The sequence below is a fragment of the Oryzias latipes genome, chromosome 20 (genome assembly GCF_002234675.1).
Source record: "Oryzias latipes chromosome 20, ASM223467v1".
Taxonomy (NCBI): domain Eukaryota; kingdom Metazoa; phylum Chordata; class Actinopteri; order Beloniformes; family Adrianichthyidae; genus Oryzias; species Oryzias latipes.
Window position 1 is genome coordinate 17,992,507 of NC_019878.2, and position 18,930 is coordinate 18,011,436.

General features: G+C 38.0%; 2 protein-coding genes across 5 annotated transcripts; one reads left to right on the forward strand and one right to left on the reverse strand.

Moving 5' to 3' along the window:
- Nucleotides 1–3,395: 3,395 nt before the first annotated feature.
- sec22c (SEC22 homolog C, vesicle trafficking protein) lies at nt 3,396–6,705 on the reverse strand. The gene is made up of 7 exons (XM_004081075.4): nt 6,569–6,705; nt 5,581–5,792; nt 5,237–5,400; nt 4,950–5,129; nt 4,719–4,837; nt 3,787–3,852; nt 3,396–3,702 (listed from the first exon to the last, which is right to left on the reverse strand). The coding sequence occupies exons 2-7, from the start codon at nt 5,760–5,762 to the stop codon at nt 3,502–3,504; spliced, it is 912 nt and encodes a 303-aa protein (XP_004081123.1). The 5' UTR covers nt 5,763–5,792; nt 6,569–6,705; the 3' UTR covers nt 3,396–3,501.
- Nucleotides 6,706–6,801: 96 nt separating this feature from the next.
- On the forward strand, nt 6,802–18,513 carry nktr (natural killer cell triggering receptor). Of its 4 annotated transcripts, none has more exons than XM_004081279.3 (18): nt 6,802–6,918; nt 7,014–7,101; nt 7,878–7,956; nt 8,492–8,566; nt 9,019–9,126; nt 9,547–9,591; nt 10,765–10,852; nt 11,590–11,619; nt 11,779–11,924; nt 12,631–12,850; nt 12,934–13,095; nt 13,200–13,287; nt 13,471–13,619; nt 13,695–16,247; nt 16,937–17,029; nt 17,245–17,304; nt 17,680–17,775; nt 17,990–18,513. In XM_004081279.3, the coding sequence occupies exons 3-18, from the start codon at nt 7,899–7,901 to the stop codon at nt 18,048–18,050; spliced, it is 4,032 nt and encodes a 1,343-aa protein (XP_004081327.1). In that variant the 5' UTR covers nt 6,802–6,918; nt 7,014–7,101; nt 7,878–7,898; the 3' UTR covers nt 18,051–18,513. The 4 variants fall into 4 exon arrangements, with proteins under 4 accessions (XP_004081327.1, XP_020568300.1, XP_020568299.1 ...); XM_020712641.1 differs by having other exon boundaries at nt 13,719–16,247; XM_020712640.1 differs by lacking the exon at nt 7,014–7,101 and having other exon boundaries at nt 6,845–6,918.
- Nucleotides 18,514–18,930: the final 417 nt, after the last annotated feature.

An 18,930-nucleotide genomic window follows, 5' to 3' on the forward strand; every position in this document is an offset into this window, starting at 1 on the left:
CACCTAACCGAAACTCTGTGCCACGTTGTTGCCAGTACCATATAAAAACATTTTGTGGTACTTAATATGCGATGTATCCTGAAACGTCTCGTATATGAGACTCTTGCAAATACACACCCCTAATAACTGCACTGATCATGAATGATCAGATAAGATTTTAAAAAAAACTCTTCTTTTCAAGAAACCACACATTCATCTATTACTGCTCACATAAACCCGGCTCACGTGAACATCAGTCTGAGCAGACCTCTTCTCTACTAAAACTTTCATCACTTCTGGTGGGGGGACCCCTAGGCGCTTCCAGCCAAAAGACATTGTCCTTCTATTGCATCCTAATTTTCACTGCAACCTCTCCCTAAAGGAGCAGACCCAGAACGCCTCCCCGAGGAGGCATCCAGGAAGCACCCAGATGACAGAACAACATCAACTGGCCTCTGTTGATGCTGAGGAGAGAAACAACTCTACTTTGAGCTTTTCCTAGGTGATCAAGCTCCACCCCCAAAACTCAGTGAGGGAGAGCCAAGCCACCCTGCATAGGAACCACATTTCAGCTGCTTGTATCTGGGATTTGATCATTTCAGTCATGACCTGTAAATTATTGGCTTTCACCTGTAAATCATGATCCCCCTGTAAATCTCCCACTCCACCCTTCTCTCACTTGAACCACACCTGAACAAACTCCAAGTCCTCCATTTGGAGTTGGAGCTCTCCACCCACTCAGAGAGGGAAATCCATGGCCTCTGACACAGGGTTGATACTTTTTCTAGAGGTGAAGTACACACTCAACTGTGAACTACATCATTGCATATTGAAGGTTATAGTTCGATTGAACCAACAGAATAACATCATCTGCAATCCCAATTCTTTCTAGCCCTTGTGTGCTTAAAGATTCTGTCCATAAAATTTTTGAACAGAACACATGACAAAGGGCATTCCTACCAAATTTAACTACTGAGAACAGGTTTGACTTTCTCCCTGCAATACAAACCAGATTCCTGCGAAAAAAGCTTTATTAGGGGGCTCTGGATTTCCCCCTATTTCCAGAGCACCACCCACACAACACTGTTATACACTATGACGACAAAATGAAACTCTTTGTCCAAATTCAAAAACCACATGCATATTGGACTTCCATGAAATCTCAAGCACGTGGTGTAAGGTCTAGAGTTGATTCCTTGACCGGGACATAAATGCTCTGGTCCTCCTGAATCGGAGGTTCAAATATCAGCCAAATTCTCTTGGAGTAGACTTTTCCAGGAAGGCTAAAGTTGGAGGACAACCTCTTGCCCCCTTTTTGAAAAAAGGGTCCACCATTCTGTCCTCAGTTACCATTCTCGACCACCACACAATGTGGCAAAGGAGTGTCAACCAAGACAGCCCCACAACTTCCAGAGACTTGAGGTAGTAAGAATGAAGCTCATCCACCTCTGGAGCTGTTTGACTTCCTCTGTGACTTCAGCCTGGGTGATGAACTGGTTCACTTCTGGCAAAAGCTCCTCAGCAAATGGAGAAATCCCAGAGATCCCTCCTTCCATCTCCCAATAATGAACAAGTGAGAGGACTCCATCTGCTGTAAAAGTGGAAACAATACATGCAAACTCCTCCATGTTTTTAAAAATCAAACCACGTCTTTGTAAAACTTAATTTAACATGTGGTAAAGTAAATTGCTGATAAATAAACTGTTTATCAAAAATAAATTAAGACTAAAAGTAATAAATAAGGAAAGTGTTTAAATGTTTGGATCAGAACCCTGCCATGAAACTTAAGCAAAGTACTAGTAAATACAGAAATAGCCATTGCATTGGCAAAAACCAAAAAAATTAAATAAATAAAACCAAGGAAAAGGAAAGAAAATCCACTTGAGTTTTACTAGAATTAAGAATAATACATGAAAACAATATAGATTCTATGGAGCCAGTGACATTACTAGTGTTCAGAAGAAAAAAAATAGATTTTGGACATTTTGTGTTTAATGAACAACTTTGTTCTTTATTAAAAACAGATTACATAAGAATTTTATTAAAACAGAAAAACTTTCATGTTTCTGAAGCAGCACTACAGCTTAGAGCAGTATGCAAACAGATAAGGATCCCAAGGTTTAAAAGCTTAAAGGAAAACAAACAAAAAAGAAAGGAAAAAAAATAAAGTATACCTTTCCCACGTGATGAATTGAGCAAAAACCACAGATCAAATCCCCCCAATAAAAATAAAAAAACGAATATCAGTGCAGATTATATTTAACTATGAATCAGTGCATTTATCTCCCTCTTTCCTCTGTTTATATTTAAAATCAAGACTTAAGAAATATTATTTAAATTGCCAAAAGACAAACGAATTTATATCTCCATTTGTCGGTGAGGCCTTAGTACATAAAAATGCTTTAAATTTATAGAGCAGCTAAGCCTTTGCCATATAATCACTGAAACATTAACGGAGTCAATGAAAAATATTGATTAAATTTCATTCGTGCACACATTCACAAATCCCTTCCAAATTTCTATGGTTGTATAAACAGGAGTTTATCTGGAAAAATACAAAAGAGAAGCAGCATTTCCCACCATCCTTCATTTGTTCTAAAAAATCATTCCACCTGTCTCACATTTCTACTACACATGTCATTCTCTACTATCTATAAAAATGTCCTTATTCCTAACATTTAAATAACTTTTGGACAATCACAACGTGTTTTTTTTTTTTAGCATTGTAAAAAAAGAGCATAGACGGCCAACATTAAAGATCTGTTAGAGAGAAAAGCATGAAAGTGAAGTGAGATTAGGCCTGCACAATATACCGCAAATTTATCGTTATCACAATATCCAGCTCTCTAATAGGCATATCGCAAAAGACTGCGAATATCGCAATAAATCGTAAACCCAAAATGTGTTAAAACAATCTTATGGCAGCTTGACGCATTTAACAAATCAAATAAATCCCTTTATGCTTTGACCAATCAGATGGACGCCTTCCCATTTTTGACCAATCAGATGGAGGCCTATTATGTTAGATGTTTGTCACCTATGTCAATGAGGGTCATTTGGAGTGTAATTTTAAACTGTTGCAATGAAATGGGAATGATGTTTTTGGCATTTTTCTATTTTTTTATATATCGCAAATTATATCGTTATCACAATATTAATCTCTAATATCGCATATCGCAAGTTTTCCTCATATCGTGCAGCCCTAAGTGAGATTGTACCATTAAGACACCAACAGAAGTGAAAAACTTTGGTCTGCAAGCTTGACGAACTCCTTCATCTTTGTCAAAAAGTTTTGTTGTATTTACAGAGCTGAGTTTACCCAAATAATAATCCTGAAATAAATAGTCATCCCTCTAACAAGAAAACGGGAGGAAACACTTAATAACAAGAAATGTCTGTGGTGACAATACAAGTACAACTGTTGCTCTTTTTTTATTTTAATCCATGTGATTTAAACTGTTTTGGTGTGTAGAATTAGCCTTTAAATTCCCTGATTTTCCTAACAACCATATTCCAAAGTCCTCACACCCCACAGTCGTCAGTTCTGTCTTGAAGTTTGCGCGTCAGAGTGAGGAGAGTGGAGAAGGAAGCCACGGAAACGTGGAAGATGAGCTGCCACATGTTCCTCATGCCCAGCAGGTACAAGTTGCATAGGATGATCACACTCAGCAGAGCAAAGGACTTCAACTTCTTCAGAGGTGAGTGAAAAAGGTAGATGTGGCACTGCGGGGGCGATCAAAAGAGGGGAGAGAGGTGTCAGACAGAGATCTACGCAAGTCCTGCTCACACCCAGCACCAACTTCTTACCTGCAAAGCACAGCAGAGAAATGCCAGCAAAAATGCCACGACATTCCAAATGCCTTCATTGTCATCCTGCCAAAAGTGAAATAAATACATAGACTTTAAATTGCTGTGTGTTATTAGGGGAAATCTGATTGCTATTTTATTGGAATCCTAAAAATCGTTATAAAAAAAAAAAATCATCATTATCATTCTATCATTTCTATGAAGTGCAAATCACTCAATGCAAAACATTTTTAAAAAAATCAAATCAAAATTACAAAAACCAAAACATAACTTTAAAAGAATAAAATACAATTCCAACAAAATTGAAACAAAAGAAAAAGTTTCAAAAAGCAATAGTAACTTCCAGAAATCAAAATGAAATGTTAAAAAATAAAACAAAATAAAAGAACTGGAAAATGTAGGTACTATGGGACATCAATGATTGGATGATGACGTTTGTTTACTCTTTCAGCCAGAAAATATTTTGGATGGATACATCTTCAGAAAGAGAACATTTCTTTAAGCTTCTGGCCACAGTCACTGCAAAATTTCGATGATTGCTCAATCAACTCTTTACCACAGTTTCCCTCTTCTTCAAAACTCTAACGTGACCATCCAATCAGAGATGTTCTACAATACCTACCTTTTCAGTTTTATAATTTCATTTTGTTTTTTAACATTTCATTTTGATTTCTGGAAAGTACTTTTATTTTTTGGCTTTGGGAATTTTGTTTTAATTCCTAAAATGCAATGCTATTGTTTTTAAATGTGTTTTTCTTTTTAAATAGTCGATGTGATCTTTAATACATTTTTGTGTTTATCGATGCGTTGCTGTGATTTCACTTCAGTGCCATGGTAAATTAGAAAGTAATACTTTTATCCTTTGTGTAATAACTCCCCAAACCCCTTGATTAATAAACTATTAGGAGAAGTTTTATTTGGACTGACACTACCTGGAACGTGTTCTCTATGAGGTGCGCTCCGCGGATCACATTCAAAGACGCACATAAGATGTTAAGAACGAGTGAGAGGATGCCTGGAGCCGACACCGGTTTGAGCCTCTGATTATGTCCTGATAAACCAAGAAAAAGAAGATGAAAATAAAGTTAAAAAAAAGATAAAATCTCTTTCTGGACTGTTTGAGTCAGAAATAATCTACATTTTTTGTTTCTAAACAACCTTACCTGATGCAGTGCTGTGCTCTGTGTGTCCATTGGCTAACCCGTTATTAAACTCCACGTCATCCAAGCTAATTTCTTTTGGAGGATGGATTCTTAGATTCTCCTCAACTTCTGCAAAAGTCACCTCCAGAGCTGGACCCCCACTGCGGTTGTACTGCTGCTTCAGTTTTTGAATAGTGCTGTCTGTTCAGCAGAAGCAAGATTTAGCCCCCCCCCAAAAAAAAATTAAAAAATCAGTAGGTTTTTCTTGTAAAAACAAAACCATCTAACTCCAAAGTACATCTCCTCACCAAATTCCAAAAATGGATATGGCCTGGCAGCCAAGGCGACGTCACTGCTACTGATGCACGCTGTGAACTCCCAGCGCAAATCTTCCAAGAAGCAGAAGGCTTTAACAACAGGCAGGCTGCAGTGGCACACACTCATGTACGATACATCCTCTGAAGAGACGAAACTGAGCAGGTGAGAGGAGAAAGAGGGTTTCATAAACAAACAGCCTGACACAGTGGGACAATGAAACCTTGGCACTCATATTACCATCTCTGCCTTCTGCATTAGAAAGGTATACACAAACTTTATAATGAAATGACAGAAAACCAATTTAATATTTTCTTCTTTCTTTCTTAGTCCTTACTATATGTTGAGCTGGTGGCCCTTAATAATGCCACAGTCAGGGAAGTGCACCAAAGACTTGCTGATTGTCCTGAGCTGCTGCTTTCTCTCCTGAAGCTCTCGATTGTGTTCAAAGTCAGTGGAGGCTGACAGGGGAAGTCCATCCCTGACCCGCACCAAAAAGGCAAACAGAATCAGAGACATGATCTTCTGGCTCCATTGAGAACAAACCGCCTGCAAAGAGAAGAAAAAATGGGGAATCACGAATAAACCCACCCTAATACAATCACAGTCAATTCAGGCTATTAGTACTCGGAGATTACAGTTGTTCCTGGTGAAGCGACATAGAGTTAGAAAACTAAAAAAAAAAAAAAAACATAAAACATTCAAGAAGTGTAAAAAAGAATTGCTTAAGACGAATTTCAATTACATTACATCTGGCTCAGTATAAGTTAACTAAAGGATATTTCTTTATCTTTACTTGCTTATTAGGAAATAATAATTACTTAAAAAAAGACGATTTGAGTGAATTCTTTGTTTTTTGTTGTGGTTTCTTACAACACAAATCACATATTGAACTGAAACAAATCATGACCCAAAAACTGAGGTGTGAATTTAAAAGATACTATATTCTAACTTGTGCCCCTTTGTTTTGTTGAAGATATGATTGTAAATTTAAACATAATACAGTAATACCCAAAAGTACACATTTACATAATGTGTAGCACATTTAAATAAAAATATATGCTACCCAAGTAGTGCTCATATTGTTTTTTTTTTTCAAACATATACTTAGTATTGGAAAAAAAAAAGTCTATAAATGAAATCCATTGACAATGACAACCATATGCAGAAGGCAAAATATGTAGAAATAATTTTAAATGGGAAACTAGATCACACATCACTATTGGGTGGGTATCGTATAAGCCAGCTCTAAAGCTTTAAATATTATCTGCTCTCATTGTCCTTATTTTTTTACGTTATTTAGGTTACACGTTAAAGCACCTTACCTCATTGTTTGGGGGATCATCATGCTGCTGCACCTTCAAAGCTACTTTAGTTAGCTGATCACCGCGTCATACTAAAGCACTGCATTAGCGACAGGAAGAAGCACACTGATATTAGCGAGTTATTAACCCAATTGTTGTTTAATATGGTGAGACTACATCGATTAAAATAAAACGCAGAAAAAACGCCAGTTCAAATGTGTCTGGCGAGCTAATTTGAATTTTGCTACCAGACACAGCCTTCAACAACAACAAATCTCTTGTACGGTAACACAGAAAGGACAAAAAGGATCAAGGTCTCTCGCTCTCTCCTAACAAGAAGGAAGTTAGCACAAGCTAGTCGTCGAAAATCTGTGAGTAATTTCGCACCTGTCTATTTATTAAACGCATTTTTTATTACAATATCTATTGTTTGATAGTATTTGATACACATTTCTTTTTTTTTTAGCTCAATTCGTTCCTTTAATTTTGTGGAAAGAATTGTCTATTACGGTACGCTAGCTCCTAGTCCTAGCTGAAAAAAGCCCAACCATTTTGTAAGTATACACAACATTATGTCCGTTGTTGTGAAGTGAACAGTTTACAAAAAGCCGATAATTTTTTGTAACTTGTCTGAATGTAATACTACTAAATAAAAATAAAAAGGTGCGTTGTTCTGAAAGTTTATATATTGCTTTCATATGATTACGTCCACACACGTCATGACAATTCCTCGTGTGAAAATTTGGTGAATGTTTTAAGTTTTGGTTTCACGGAACCATTTTCAACCCAAAATTTCATTCAAATTACACGTTTGTTTAATGCATGCTCATTCATAGCCCAAGGTACCGCAAAACCCCATTTATTTTGATTTATGCAACACTCATTACATCACTATGTGTCACTCAAAAACATTGTGAACAGTTGTTGTGTTTTCAAAGGTTGTCCTTTAAAATAGTCATGTTTAAAGTGTTCTCTTGTTTGAAAAGTTAATGAAAAATAAGTTATGTCGCATATTTATATACGTATTACACTGCGTGGATTCTTTATTTTTCCAGTAACACATTACAGCCCTGACATTTATGTGTCTGTCAGTTGTTGCCTTGGAACATTGGCATTAAAGATATGGAGTTATAAATATAGTGAGTTGTTTGCATCATCCATACATTTCTTTCTCTTTTCCATGTTGGTCTTTTTGTTGTTGTTTTTTGCACTAACTTCACAATTCAAGCTTCCATATCTTGTGACAAATGAAGTTGTAAACTCCTACAGAAGACATGCATTACTTCTTCTTGCCTGATGTTGCACTTTCTTTGTTTTTCTTACGCCTCAGGGTCTTTTGAAGTTTATAAAAATGAGGGTGAAAGATCGTCCTCAGTGTTACTTTGATGTGGAGCTCAACCGGGACCCAGGTAATCAAATTCTTTATAGTTTTCAGAGTAGGAGGCTTCCACAGAGTATTTTCCGTAGTGTACTAAATGAAACTTTGGTTTGTCATCAAAAAGTAGCCAGCGACTACCTCACTTAGGCGGCGAATTTTGCACCAGGTGCTGGCTACGTTTGAGTCCCCTGGTTTTTAAGACATTTAGACCTTTAGACTAGTTATCCCAGTTTCAATGATGTGTTCAAATGTGATAGGAAATGTCAGTTGTCCATTAAAAAAAAAAAAAAAAAAAATTGGGGTGCTTTTCTTATATGTAAAATGAATTTTCTGTACGATTACAATGATTTGCAATATTTAAAAAAAAAGTCACTACAAGGCAAAATTGAATATAAAATTTAAATCTCAGTCATAAATTTATCCTGTTTTGTCGTTCAGGAATTTTTCTGATATTTGCTTTCCTTTTGAAATTGTGGTGTATATTTTGTGTATTTTTCTTTCGACATTAATTTAGTAATAACAATTTTTTTTGTTATTGTTTATTAACCTTTTTTCGTTCTCTGCAGTGGGGCGTATAGTATTTCAACTTTATTCTGACATTTGTCCCAAGACGAGTAAAAACTTTCTCTGTCTGTGCACTGGTGAGTTGAGTATTATGACCCATTCAATGCATTTCCATGACTTGTTCATGCCTGAAGAAACTTGTTTTTTGGATATTTGTGAAGTATAATTAAACAGTAATCTTATAGTTTGTTGATGAAGAAAAAAAACAATTTTATTTAACATGGATCAGTTATGACGGTCCTTTAGTTCTTCTTACACTAATGACATTGAGGGGATAAATCAGAAAGTGAAATGCAAAGGAAGTGTTTTTTTAAGGTGGTCCAAGTGGTTTCGTTTATTTACTAGCTGTGATAATCTGCTTACTTACAGATAACTGTATATATACAAGAAGATATTAAGTCTATCTGCCTGTTTTTCTTTTGCCACATTGCTGCTTGATTTAATGAATGAAATGAAATTATCTGCAGTATTTTCCCTGCGATGAATGTTAATTTTGATGAGAGTCTCCTTAATTTTATTTTAATTTCAGGAGAGAGGGGAAGTGGGAAAGTCACAGGGAAAAAGCTTTGCTACAAAGGATCCACGTTTCACAGAGTTGTGAAAAACTTTATGATTCAGGGAGGCGACTTCACAGAAGGTAACAGCATATAAGTTTGCTTTGACTGCATATATACATATATAAAATCTGAGTTTTTGGTGTCAGAATTAAATGAAAAAAGGAAAAGTGGATTTGCATTTAGTGGGATAAAAAGTATTTCAGTCACACATTCTGCAAATTATTATTATTTGTTTAGAAAGGGTCTGTAATGTTCACCAAATAAATAAAATTACATTGTATGATGCACATATAAAAAACAGGGATCTTGGTGTGGATTCATAACCTTTTCTTCTAAAAAAGAATGCAAAAAGCTTTTTTTCCTTTGTTTTTTAGCAAAAAGATTGTGGTTAAAGAAATAGAAACATTTAATAAATACCTCAAGGAATAATTATAACTGTTTATAGACATTGCTGCTGTCTTTCAGGGAAAATTATGTTTATTTATAATCAATCTGTGCAGGAACGGGGAGAGGAGGGGAGTCCATATATGGTGGCTACTTTAAAGGTATTAGACATTTCCATTTACAAATAAGCAGTCATCACTTTCTAAATTCATTTTTCAAACTAAATATAGTTTTGCATGAGATTGTTGTAATATTTATTGATCACCAGTGAAATCTTCCTATATAATTCAGTTGACCTTCCCTTTTTTACTGTATAGAGCTGTTAGTAGTGAACTTTATCAAAGCAGCATGGCAAGTAGCCATTCTCTTTACTGAAAACTACAATCTTCCTGCCTAAAACTTTCAACATATTCTCTTATTTATAGAGTGGTCTTTTGCAAAATGAAAAGGTAAGAGATGTACACAGTCCAGTAACACCATGACAACATAGTCCCACTGCCTTCCTCAGTCAGTAAACAGTGCAAACGCTTCCAAAAGTCCACAAATGTCTCAGATGCTTTCCCGTACAATCGGCCTCTGTGTTAGCAGAGCGCTTGGCAGCTGAAATGACTCGCTCTGGAAAATGTTATTTATAGCTGGAGCCTTAAAAAGATCACCTCCATTACAGGTTTTCAGAGACACTGTATGTTTACTAGGCTTAAAAGAAAAATTGGGCTTTTCTAATGGCTTTTTCTATTTTTGCACAATGTCTGGCCTCCTGATCTGTAAACAAGTTCCACTTGTCATCTAAACCGAACTTGAATTTTGAGTTTTGAGTTTTTTTATGAGATAAACACTGCAGTTTGTCTCTTTTTGTGCAATAAAACTAACAAAACAGCCATGTTTTTCTGTGACCTTTTGAGTTCAGTGTCTGCCAATTTTGGAGAGAAAAAACTTTATTGGCTAAAGGTTCGTCATTTGTGAATGAAAACGTTTGATTTTGTTTGGAATTTAGTGAAATGGTTTCAGCACAAGAATCTATTCTGGGTTTTCCTGCAATATTTGACACAGAATTGAACAAAAATCAGATGTAATATGGTCTCTTCCAATCTAAAAGTGAGAAAATTCAGTCCTTGGAATATGTTTAAAATGATCTTAACTAGTTTCCATTTCAACACAGCTGGTTAAGTGCCTTAAAAACATGAGTTTAGTCATAATTGGCTCAATCAAAGCTGCTGACTTAATGGAAGGACAGGTTGGTGAACACTAAAAAAGGCTGATGCACTGATGTGACATATTTTCCCTTAAATGTTTGTTTATTAACGCTTAGATTCCTTGTTTTCTGTTCCTGACAGATGAAAATTTCATTCTTAAACATGACAGAGCATTCCTGCTATCAATGGCCAATCGGGGGAAAGACACTAACGGCTCACAGTTTTTTATGTGAGTATCTTTATAATCGGCTCATTTCTAACTTTTGCTCTTGTATTTTTTTGCTTTTATTCCTTCCTGTTGTGAACATGCTTTTTTTTCATTAAGTGACTATCAAAAGTTCCTCAGAGAAACATTGGATTCATTCTTTTTTACCTAAAGATGTGTTACTTCTTTCTCTTGCCGTTTCTGTGTAAAATTTTCAGAAACTCTAACATCCTGCTCTACCAAGGTAATGTGTCTCAAAGGCTGTGTTTCTCTCCCAACTGTACTTTTTATGAACTAGATATTTTTTTTAAAAAAGTCCTTTTTTTGTATCTAATCTTCTCATTAAGGGTTGACTTGTGTTCTTTTTGTGGTGTGACCATGAGTGTCAGAAAAGGTGCCTTAAATTAAATGTATTATGCTATTTGGCTGCGTAGACCCTTTTTTAAAAGTTTTAATATAAAAAAAACACTGGTTATGGGCAAAATGGAAGCATTAAAATCATCATGGTATTTCCTAATTTAATCGTAAAACTTTTGTGATCTGTTATTTTATATTTATAATTAAAAAAATGATTTAAAGTTAAATATGTAAAATCATAGGATGGACATAGACATCTCCTGTGCCTTTTTGAGTTTTTCCCACATGTCAGGAATGTTTTTTTTTTCTTTCTTCATTTTCCTAATGTCTTTCCTCTTACATGACCCCCTCCCCTGCCACTCGCTGACCGCCCACCCTCATATTGCTGGATTTTACACCAACAGCACAACTAAGACTGCGCCTCATCTTGATGGGTACGTTTGGTTGAATAAAACCATCACAACGGTCTTACAGAAGTAAAATAAAAGGAGTTTTGAGGAAGTAAATTCCCAAAGTACTGAAGGACTAGTTTAAATTTGGCATTTTAAGTTTCAGCAAAGCCATTTAGTTTCTAAGTCTTTGTTTTTGTGCAGAGTCCACGTTGTCTTTGGTCTCGTCATCTCTGGCTTTGAAATCATAAAGAAGATTGAAGGACTGAAGACTGATTCAGCTAGCAGACCGTACGCAGATGTGAGAGTGGTGGACTGTGGACAGCTGATAACTAAATCTGCAAATGATGGTTCGTTTGATGACATTTCTTGTTCTGCTCATGCTGCAGGATGATGCTTTTATTTTGAAAGTTTGCTTAAACCTCCTGCAGAACACACTTATATGGTGGACGGTATAATTACCGTGTCCACTTCATGCCACATTCAGTGAATAATTTCCTTTTGATTTAAAATTTCACACCTTTGTGAAATCTGCACAGGAGCTGTAGTTTTGCTCATAGATCCTTTTGATGACAGACCCGTCACTCCTACACAATTTCTGCATCTGAGCCCCAGGACCTCTAACCTGCTTTTTTCCTTTACTGGTGTCTATTAAGTCCTTTTTTTTCTGTACTTACTTAGAGATTTATAAAATGAGATTTAAAAGAAACCAAACTGTGTTATAATGATGTAAAATCTTTAAATTTAATTATTTAACGCCATTCTTGTTTTTTTAGAAATTCAACACAAGACTTGCAGAATATTTATTTAAATATGTATTTCTGTCCTTCTCTATGGGAATTGATCATAGGAAATCTTACAGACAGAAATTTGAGTTTTTTATATATTATTCAATTTGATCTAAATTTGTCGTGTTTGAGCTTTTCTTTTATTTGAAAAATCCAACCTTTGAGCTGCCCCGTCTGTCTTGATGTTTTCTAAAAATATTAAAGTAAAATTATAGAAAATTAAGTCATTTTAAACGTAAACTACGTGATCTGCTGTCATTTTTAACAGTACTTGAAGACATGAGGACCAGAGGATCCACATCTCCTCATTCCTCACTCAACTCAGACAACGGCTCCTCTAACTTCTCGTCAGAGGAGTCTGAAAGTCCAACAGAACAGAAGCGCAAACGGCAAAAGCTCAGGAGGCCTGGAAAAAGTAAACCACCTAAAAAGAAAAAAAGAGAGGCAAAAAAGGCAAAAAGCTTGAATAAGGACATTTTAAAGAAAAGGTCTGTTTATCTTGTGGATAATCATTTTTTTTGTTGCTTTTGTAAAAACACTCACATTTTTTACGTGGTTTCCCATTTCACAGGCCTGTGGAGCAGGAGACCGTCCCGGGAGAACCTGAAGAAGAGAAGGAGTCTGGTGGAAAGAGGGAGAAACCTGTAGTTCGGCCGGAAGAGATCCCACCTGTGCCAGAGAACCGCTTCCTGTTACGACGGGACATGCCATCCCAACAAGTCAAAACCGAAATGTTAGTTTTGTAGGGATCCTAACCCGTAAATGAAGAATTGACACTAAAAGGACTTAACATTTTAAAAAGAGATTTATTTTCTAATTGCATTGCTTTATTTTCAGTGTTGAGAAAAAGGAAACGACAGTTTCAGCTGAGCAGAAACCAGCCGTGTCAAAGTCTGGCAGGACGATCAGAGGCAGAGGAACTATTGTATGTACTCAGCTTAAAGAACTCTGACATTTATTATAGGAAGAACGGGTTTTTCTTTACAATGTGGACACAGAAATCATGTTGCAACGTCAGATGTAAAGATTATTGCTTTTCTTCATTATTGCCTAGTTGTTTGAAAGTAATTATAATTTTGTCTTTTTTTTTTATTGTTTTTTTTTTCAGAGGTATCACACTCCTACAAGGTCCAAATCCCGCTCTGCATCCGTGGAGGAGCATGGAAGTAGTGAAACGCCGCCACACTGGAAAGAAGAGATGAAAAGAACCAAATGTTATCAACGACCAAGCGTAGAAAGATGGAACAAAGGAGACAAGTATGACTCATTTACTTCTAACCTCGACTTATATGTCTGTTTTTGCTTTGCTTCATTAGTCTCTTGAATTAACAGATTGAATGACCATTCCTCGAGCAGATGGGATGACAGAAGTGACTCGGCATGGTCCCACTCAGCGGAACACTCTACAGACCACAGCTCCGAGAGGTCCAGCCCGCATCAGCATCTGAAAAGAGAAAAGAAGGCGGCCAAACATAAGAAAAAAGCCAAGAAACGCAAGCATGCCAAGAAGAAAAGCTTCAAGAGCAAACCCCCTAAAACCTACGTGTCAGACAATGATAAGGCAGTGTCTTCAGAGAGAAGCTCCAGAAGGTCACATTCATTATCACGCTCTCTGTCAAGCCAGCATCATTTGCCAAAGAGAAGACGGCGGTCCACACGGTCCTTTTCTCAGTCCTACTCTAGATCTTACACACGAAGTCGATCCACATCTCGAGGAAGGTCCAGATCTCATTCCCGGTCCAGGAGCATCTCTAGGTCAAGAAGTAGATGTTTGTCTAGATCCAGATCCAGGTCAATTTCTCAATCCAGGTCAGATTCCAGGTCCAGGCACAGATCCAGGACGCTGTCTAAAAAGAGGAGTTCATCCAAAAAAAGGAAAACGAGGGCTCCCAATTCCGATGGTAAAAGCCGTGAGACAGAAAAGATCCCAGAAGTCAAAGTCACTGCTGGGAACAGACTGCCAACAGTTCCAACACCTGAAAGTGTGCCAGTGATGCCACTGAGCGACAGCCCTCCTCCCTCACGCTGGAAACCAGGTCAAAAACCCTGGAAGCCGTCGTACATCCACATCCAAGAAATTAAAGCCAAAGTAGCCTCTAACATGACTTCATCCGGCAGACAAGCCATGGACAGGCTTACAGAAAAAGCTCAGAGTTCAGGAACTCCTAAATCTATAGCAAACGACGGTCACGGCGCACACAAAGCTACACGCAGGTTGTCCAGGAGCCGGTCTCTCAACCGATCTCGCAGCAGAAGTTCCAGTCGTTACAGAAGCAGGTCGTCCTCCTTCAACGGATCCGAGTTGGAAAACTCTCCAAGAACGAGCAGCAGAAAGGCAAATTCATTAGACAAGGAATGGGAAAAGTACTGCAGCTCCGTAAACAGGATAAAAAACGTGGTTTCCCTCAGTGGGGGTAGAGGTGGTCTCTCTGGGTCTGACAAAGGAACAGGCAGTGAGCACAGTCGTGACAATGTGGACTTTATGGAAAAAATAAAGGAGACAGAAAATGCCCAGCATTTTGAGACAAATCACTCACTGCCAGCTGGTAGGTCTGAATGGGATAGTGATGGGGATAAAGTCAGCCAGAGTGAGTCTTTTGGTAGAACAAAACTGCAAAAAGAAGATGACCTGCTTCCCCGTGGGAAGTCTGCTCTCGCGGGATGGAATTCAGACAGCGATTCGGAGAATGTAGCAGGAAGAAAATCAGCCGTGTCGGAAAAAGAGGAAGGGGAGGCGAGTTCAGAGTCTGACTGCGACGCTTCAAAAAAGACTTTTACCCACAAGGTTGCAGCTCCTTCTTCTGGTCGGTCAGAGGAAAGTTGTGGAAACTGTGCAGCTCCAGAGAAGCACAAAAGTAAAAAGAAAGCCAAACGGAAGCACAAACACAAGAGGAGAGGCGACGGCAAGACCTCCCATCACAGCAAGGACAAAGGGAAGAATTCAAAGAGGAAAAAACTGAAGCTTAAAGAGAGTTTTCACTGGCAGCCACCTCTGGAGTTTGGAGAAGAGGACGAAGAGGATGAATCCAAAAGGGAGAAAAGCAGTCCTCCAAACGTTTCCCTGGAAGATTCTAGTGAACCCATGAATGTAAATGACCAACATTTAACCAGTCTGAAAATAAATCCCAACAACGAAGTTGAAAAGGGTCAACCGAGATCAAAAGAAACTACTAGAAACAGCAAAAATCCGGAACCTCATCATCAACCGTCTGACAAAAACAGCACAAGTTCTCATTGTTCTGGCACCAAAGAGCCACAGACTCTAGACGATATGGACATCTGTACTCCAGAGCACAACATCGACATATTGGAACCTCTGCCTTCAAATGATTCCGCTATCTCTGAACCGAATCCGAGAGCCACCTCAAAGTCCTCTAACGTGACGAGCAACGAGGGTTCTTCAGTGCAGAGCAACCAACAGCCGACTGCTTCTTCCACGGCAACAGATGAAAGCCCTCCGGGTGGAGCTACTGCAGCCAAACCTTCAATCAATTTTAAATGGAGGCCAATAAAAGTCTCGACGGCTCTACAGGACGTGAGCGCAACGCCGGTCACCGTGAAACACAATCAAGAAAGCCAGAACCGTAACGTACAAGGAGTGAAGATGGAGATTAAGAGCAAAAGTCGGGTTCGACCGGGCTCTTTGTTTGACGAGGTACGGAAGACGGCACGGCTCAACCAGCGACCCAGGAACCAGGAGAGCTCGAGCGAGGAAAGTTCACCAGTTGTGGGAAAGACGAGGGAGACGGCACGCTCACTGCAGAAGGCAAGGTCCCAATCTAGAAATTCTCGCTCGGCTTCCAGTCAGCGCTCCGGCTCCAGAGGCTGGTCGCGCTCGTACAGCAGGTCCAGGAGTCGATCCCGCAGCTCAAGCTACTCCTCTAGGTGAGATGAACACGCATTCTTCAAATAAAAATGCTCGTAAAGCTTTAAAGTCCCACTCCAGTCATCTTTTGAGCTATTTGAAAGTGTTCCCAATGGCCTTAATTATGATTATGCCGTTTTTAGCCAAACTAAAAAAACCTGTCGTTTTCTAGAATGTAGTCTCTGCAGAGCAACAGGATTTAATTAGAAATTCACAGCTGAGTTGGTGTGGAGCAACTCTGCCTCCCTTTCTCATCACCTTTAACTGAGAGCTCCCTGTTTCCATGCTAGCTTACAGCCCCTCATACCCCAACCTGACATCACCGGTGCAATAAAATTGGCGAGCAATATTGGAGTTATCCAGCCGTACAGTTTTGAAGCAGATGTCAGCTCAGACGAGGAAAACAAAGCGCACGTGGATCTATTTGTCCACAAGTGGACGCATCATAATAGAGCAGAGCAGAGAGCTCTCGGCTTGCCGTAGTAACTTGTACGTCACACTTATAAGTTTTTTCCAACTGCACAGTCTTCCATTGTGAGGAAATGTCACAAGAACATGTTAAAAACACAGAAAACACCATTTTCATCTGAATGGGTCGTTAATGAACGCTCGGGGAAAAATTAGACCCTTAAAGCTTTTCTTGTTACGCAGAATTTGTTTTGGTGCACGAGTCAGATACTGAGATTTAGCTCCTAAATTATTGTTGAAGGAGCCGGAGCAGGAGCAGAAGGAGACATCGAAGAGGACGATCTCGTTCCCGCAGCAGCACTTACCGGAGTTACAGGAGTCACCGGGGTCACAGGTACAGAGGCACTGATCCAAAAAGTGAAACCGTAACTGGAAACACTTTACTTTAATGACATAAATGAAATCCTAGTAACTGTAAGAATGAAAACATGCTTAAGCAACAAACTATTTTATAACCATGCAATGCACCACCTATTCTAAGATTTAAAGAAATAATTTTATCCATCTTTCTTCTCCTCTGATCTTTGACCTTTTTCCATCCTCTGTCAGCCGGAGTTACAGCAGAAGTCTTTCCAGGAGTCGCTCTTATCATCGTCACAGGAGTCCCAGGTTTGTCAAGCTCTGGTTTTTGAAAAACATTGTCTAAAGAAAAAAAAATCACATTTTGTATCAGAGTATTTAGGAATAAACCAAACACGAGTCAAATTAAGTCAAATGTTTTATTATTGTAATTACTATGAGTGCACACCTGTCAGGTAAGCTTTTTATCATAAATCCCATCCCTGTATTGGGATAATAAGCTCACTTTGTTTATTTTAGATATGTTATCGTACTATTTTCATATATAAAATTATTGTTGAATTGATTTTCAGCTCTCTTTACTCCAATATTCTTTCTGTTACACTGATTGTATAAAAATCCCAGTTTTCTGTATATTTCTAAAGAATAATGCCTCCACTGTCGTGCCACCTCAAATGAATTCAGGTCAGATTCCTATGACAGCTACACCAGTCGCAGTCGGAGTGGGAGCAGGCGACGTAGAAGAAGTGACAGCTACCGGAGCTCTGGGCGCCGATCCCGGTAAAACTCTGCTCTGTAGTGAAACTGGACTGGCCTGGGTCTGTAACTCGCCTCCTGCTGGCATTTCACTGGATGTTCAACATTGAAGTTTCAGAAAAAAACTGCGCTGAGGCTTTGAATATTTGAATATTCAGACCTACCAGATCATGTCTTGGACATAATCCTCTTTGTGAATTAGGCATCAAATATTTACAATCATCTTGTTCTCTTGCAGATCTTATCACTCATCCAGTCGCAGCTCTTCCAGGCGCAGGAGTCACAGTCGGTACAGCTGAGCTGCCCTCAGCCATCTGCTCAGAGGGAGCAAAACCACAAAGTCTGCATATTGGGCCCACACAACAGCTGAAACTCAAAGATCAGCAACTAAAACTCCAAGACAAAAAGTTCTGTCCCACCCTCCTGTTTTAATACTGACCACTGGTACATAAAATGAGGGGAACATAATAAGGAATGTGTTGTATTGTTTTTCTTTATAAGCTAACTTTACAATGATGGGCTTTCTTTCTCTGTAAGCTTTGATGTGTCTTGAAGAGTGTTGTGTTATGTATGAATTTTTAAGTAGAAGTTATTCGTTTTTGAGAGAAAGCATAACTGAATGAAAATAAACCGTTACGTAACAGTTTCTCCTTTACGTTTACGATGAGCCATGAATGTTTAAAACTGTACAAAGTTTCGTCTCTCTGGTTTTATACCATATTATTATGAATGTTTACCTTTAATAAAAACCATGAAATGTTATGCTGCTGTTCTAGTTTTTGAATTCGGTTAGGTTAATGGTTTGTTTGACAAAGTATCTGAGATTTTAATCATTTAAAATTTTTGACTTTCCCATAATGTAGTTCAAATAATAGAAAATAGTTGCAAGTCTTTCTTAGCCATTTTTCATTCAACTGACCTGCATGTCACAAGCATTCATGCAGATCATGTCTTACTTTTTTTTATCTGTAGGTGGCGTCTTAACCAGACAGGTGGAAAAATACCTTTTATTTTTTCAACAGAATTTATAAAAATTCCACGATAAAAGCACATTTGTTATAAACTGCATTTATGAGTTTGTTAATATTTAGTAAGAAAAAAGAAAATACCTTATGAGAAATAATGTATATATAAAATACAAAGCCTACTTTTCTTTATTTTTATGCAAAACAGGTTTAA

What these genes read in the sequence shown, in the direction of transcription:
- sec22c (XM_004081075.4), bottom strand. Translation starts at nt 5,762, where the DNA reads ATGTCTCTGATTCTGTTTGCCTTTTTGGTGCGGGTCAGGGATGGACTT. An exon ending in GGCCACCAGCTCAACATATA is followed by an intron (nt 5,401 to 5,580) that starts GTAAGGACTAAG and finishes TCACCTGCTCAG; the next exon opens with TTTCGTCTCTTCAGAGGATG. An exon ending in ATATCCATTTTTGGAATTTG is followed by an intron (nt 5,130 to 5,236) that starts GTGAGGAGATGT and finishes TCTGCTGAACAG; the next exon opens with ACAGCACTATTCAAAAACTG.
- nktr (XM_004081279.3), top strand. Translation starts at nt 7,899, where the DNA reads ATGAGGGTGAAAGATCGTCCTCAGTGTTACTTTGATGTGGAGCTCAAC. An exon ending in GGAGCTCAACCGGGACCCAG is followed by an intron (nt 7,957 to 8,491) that starts GTAATCAAATTC and finishes CGTTCTCTGCAG; the next exon opens with TGGGGCGTATAGTATTTCAA. An exon ending in AGCTCTGGGCGCCGATCCCG is followed by an intron (nt 17,776 to 17,989) that starts GTAAAACTCTGC and finishes GTTCTCTTGCAG; the next exon opens with ATCTTATCACTCATCCAGTC.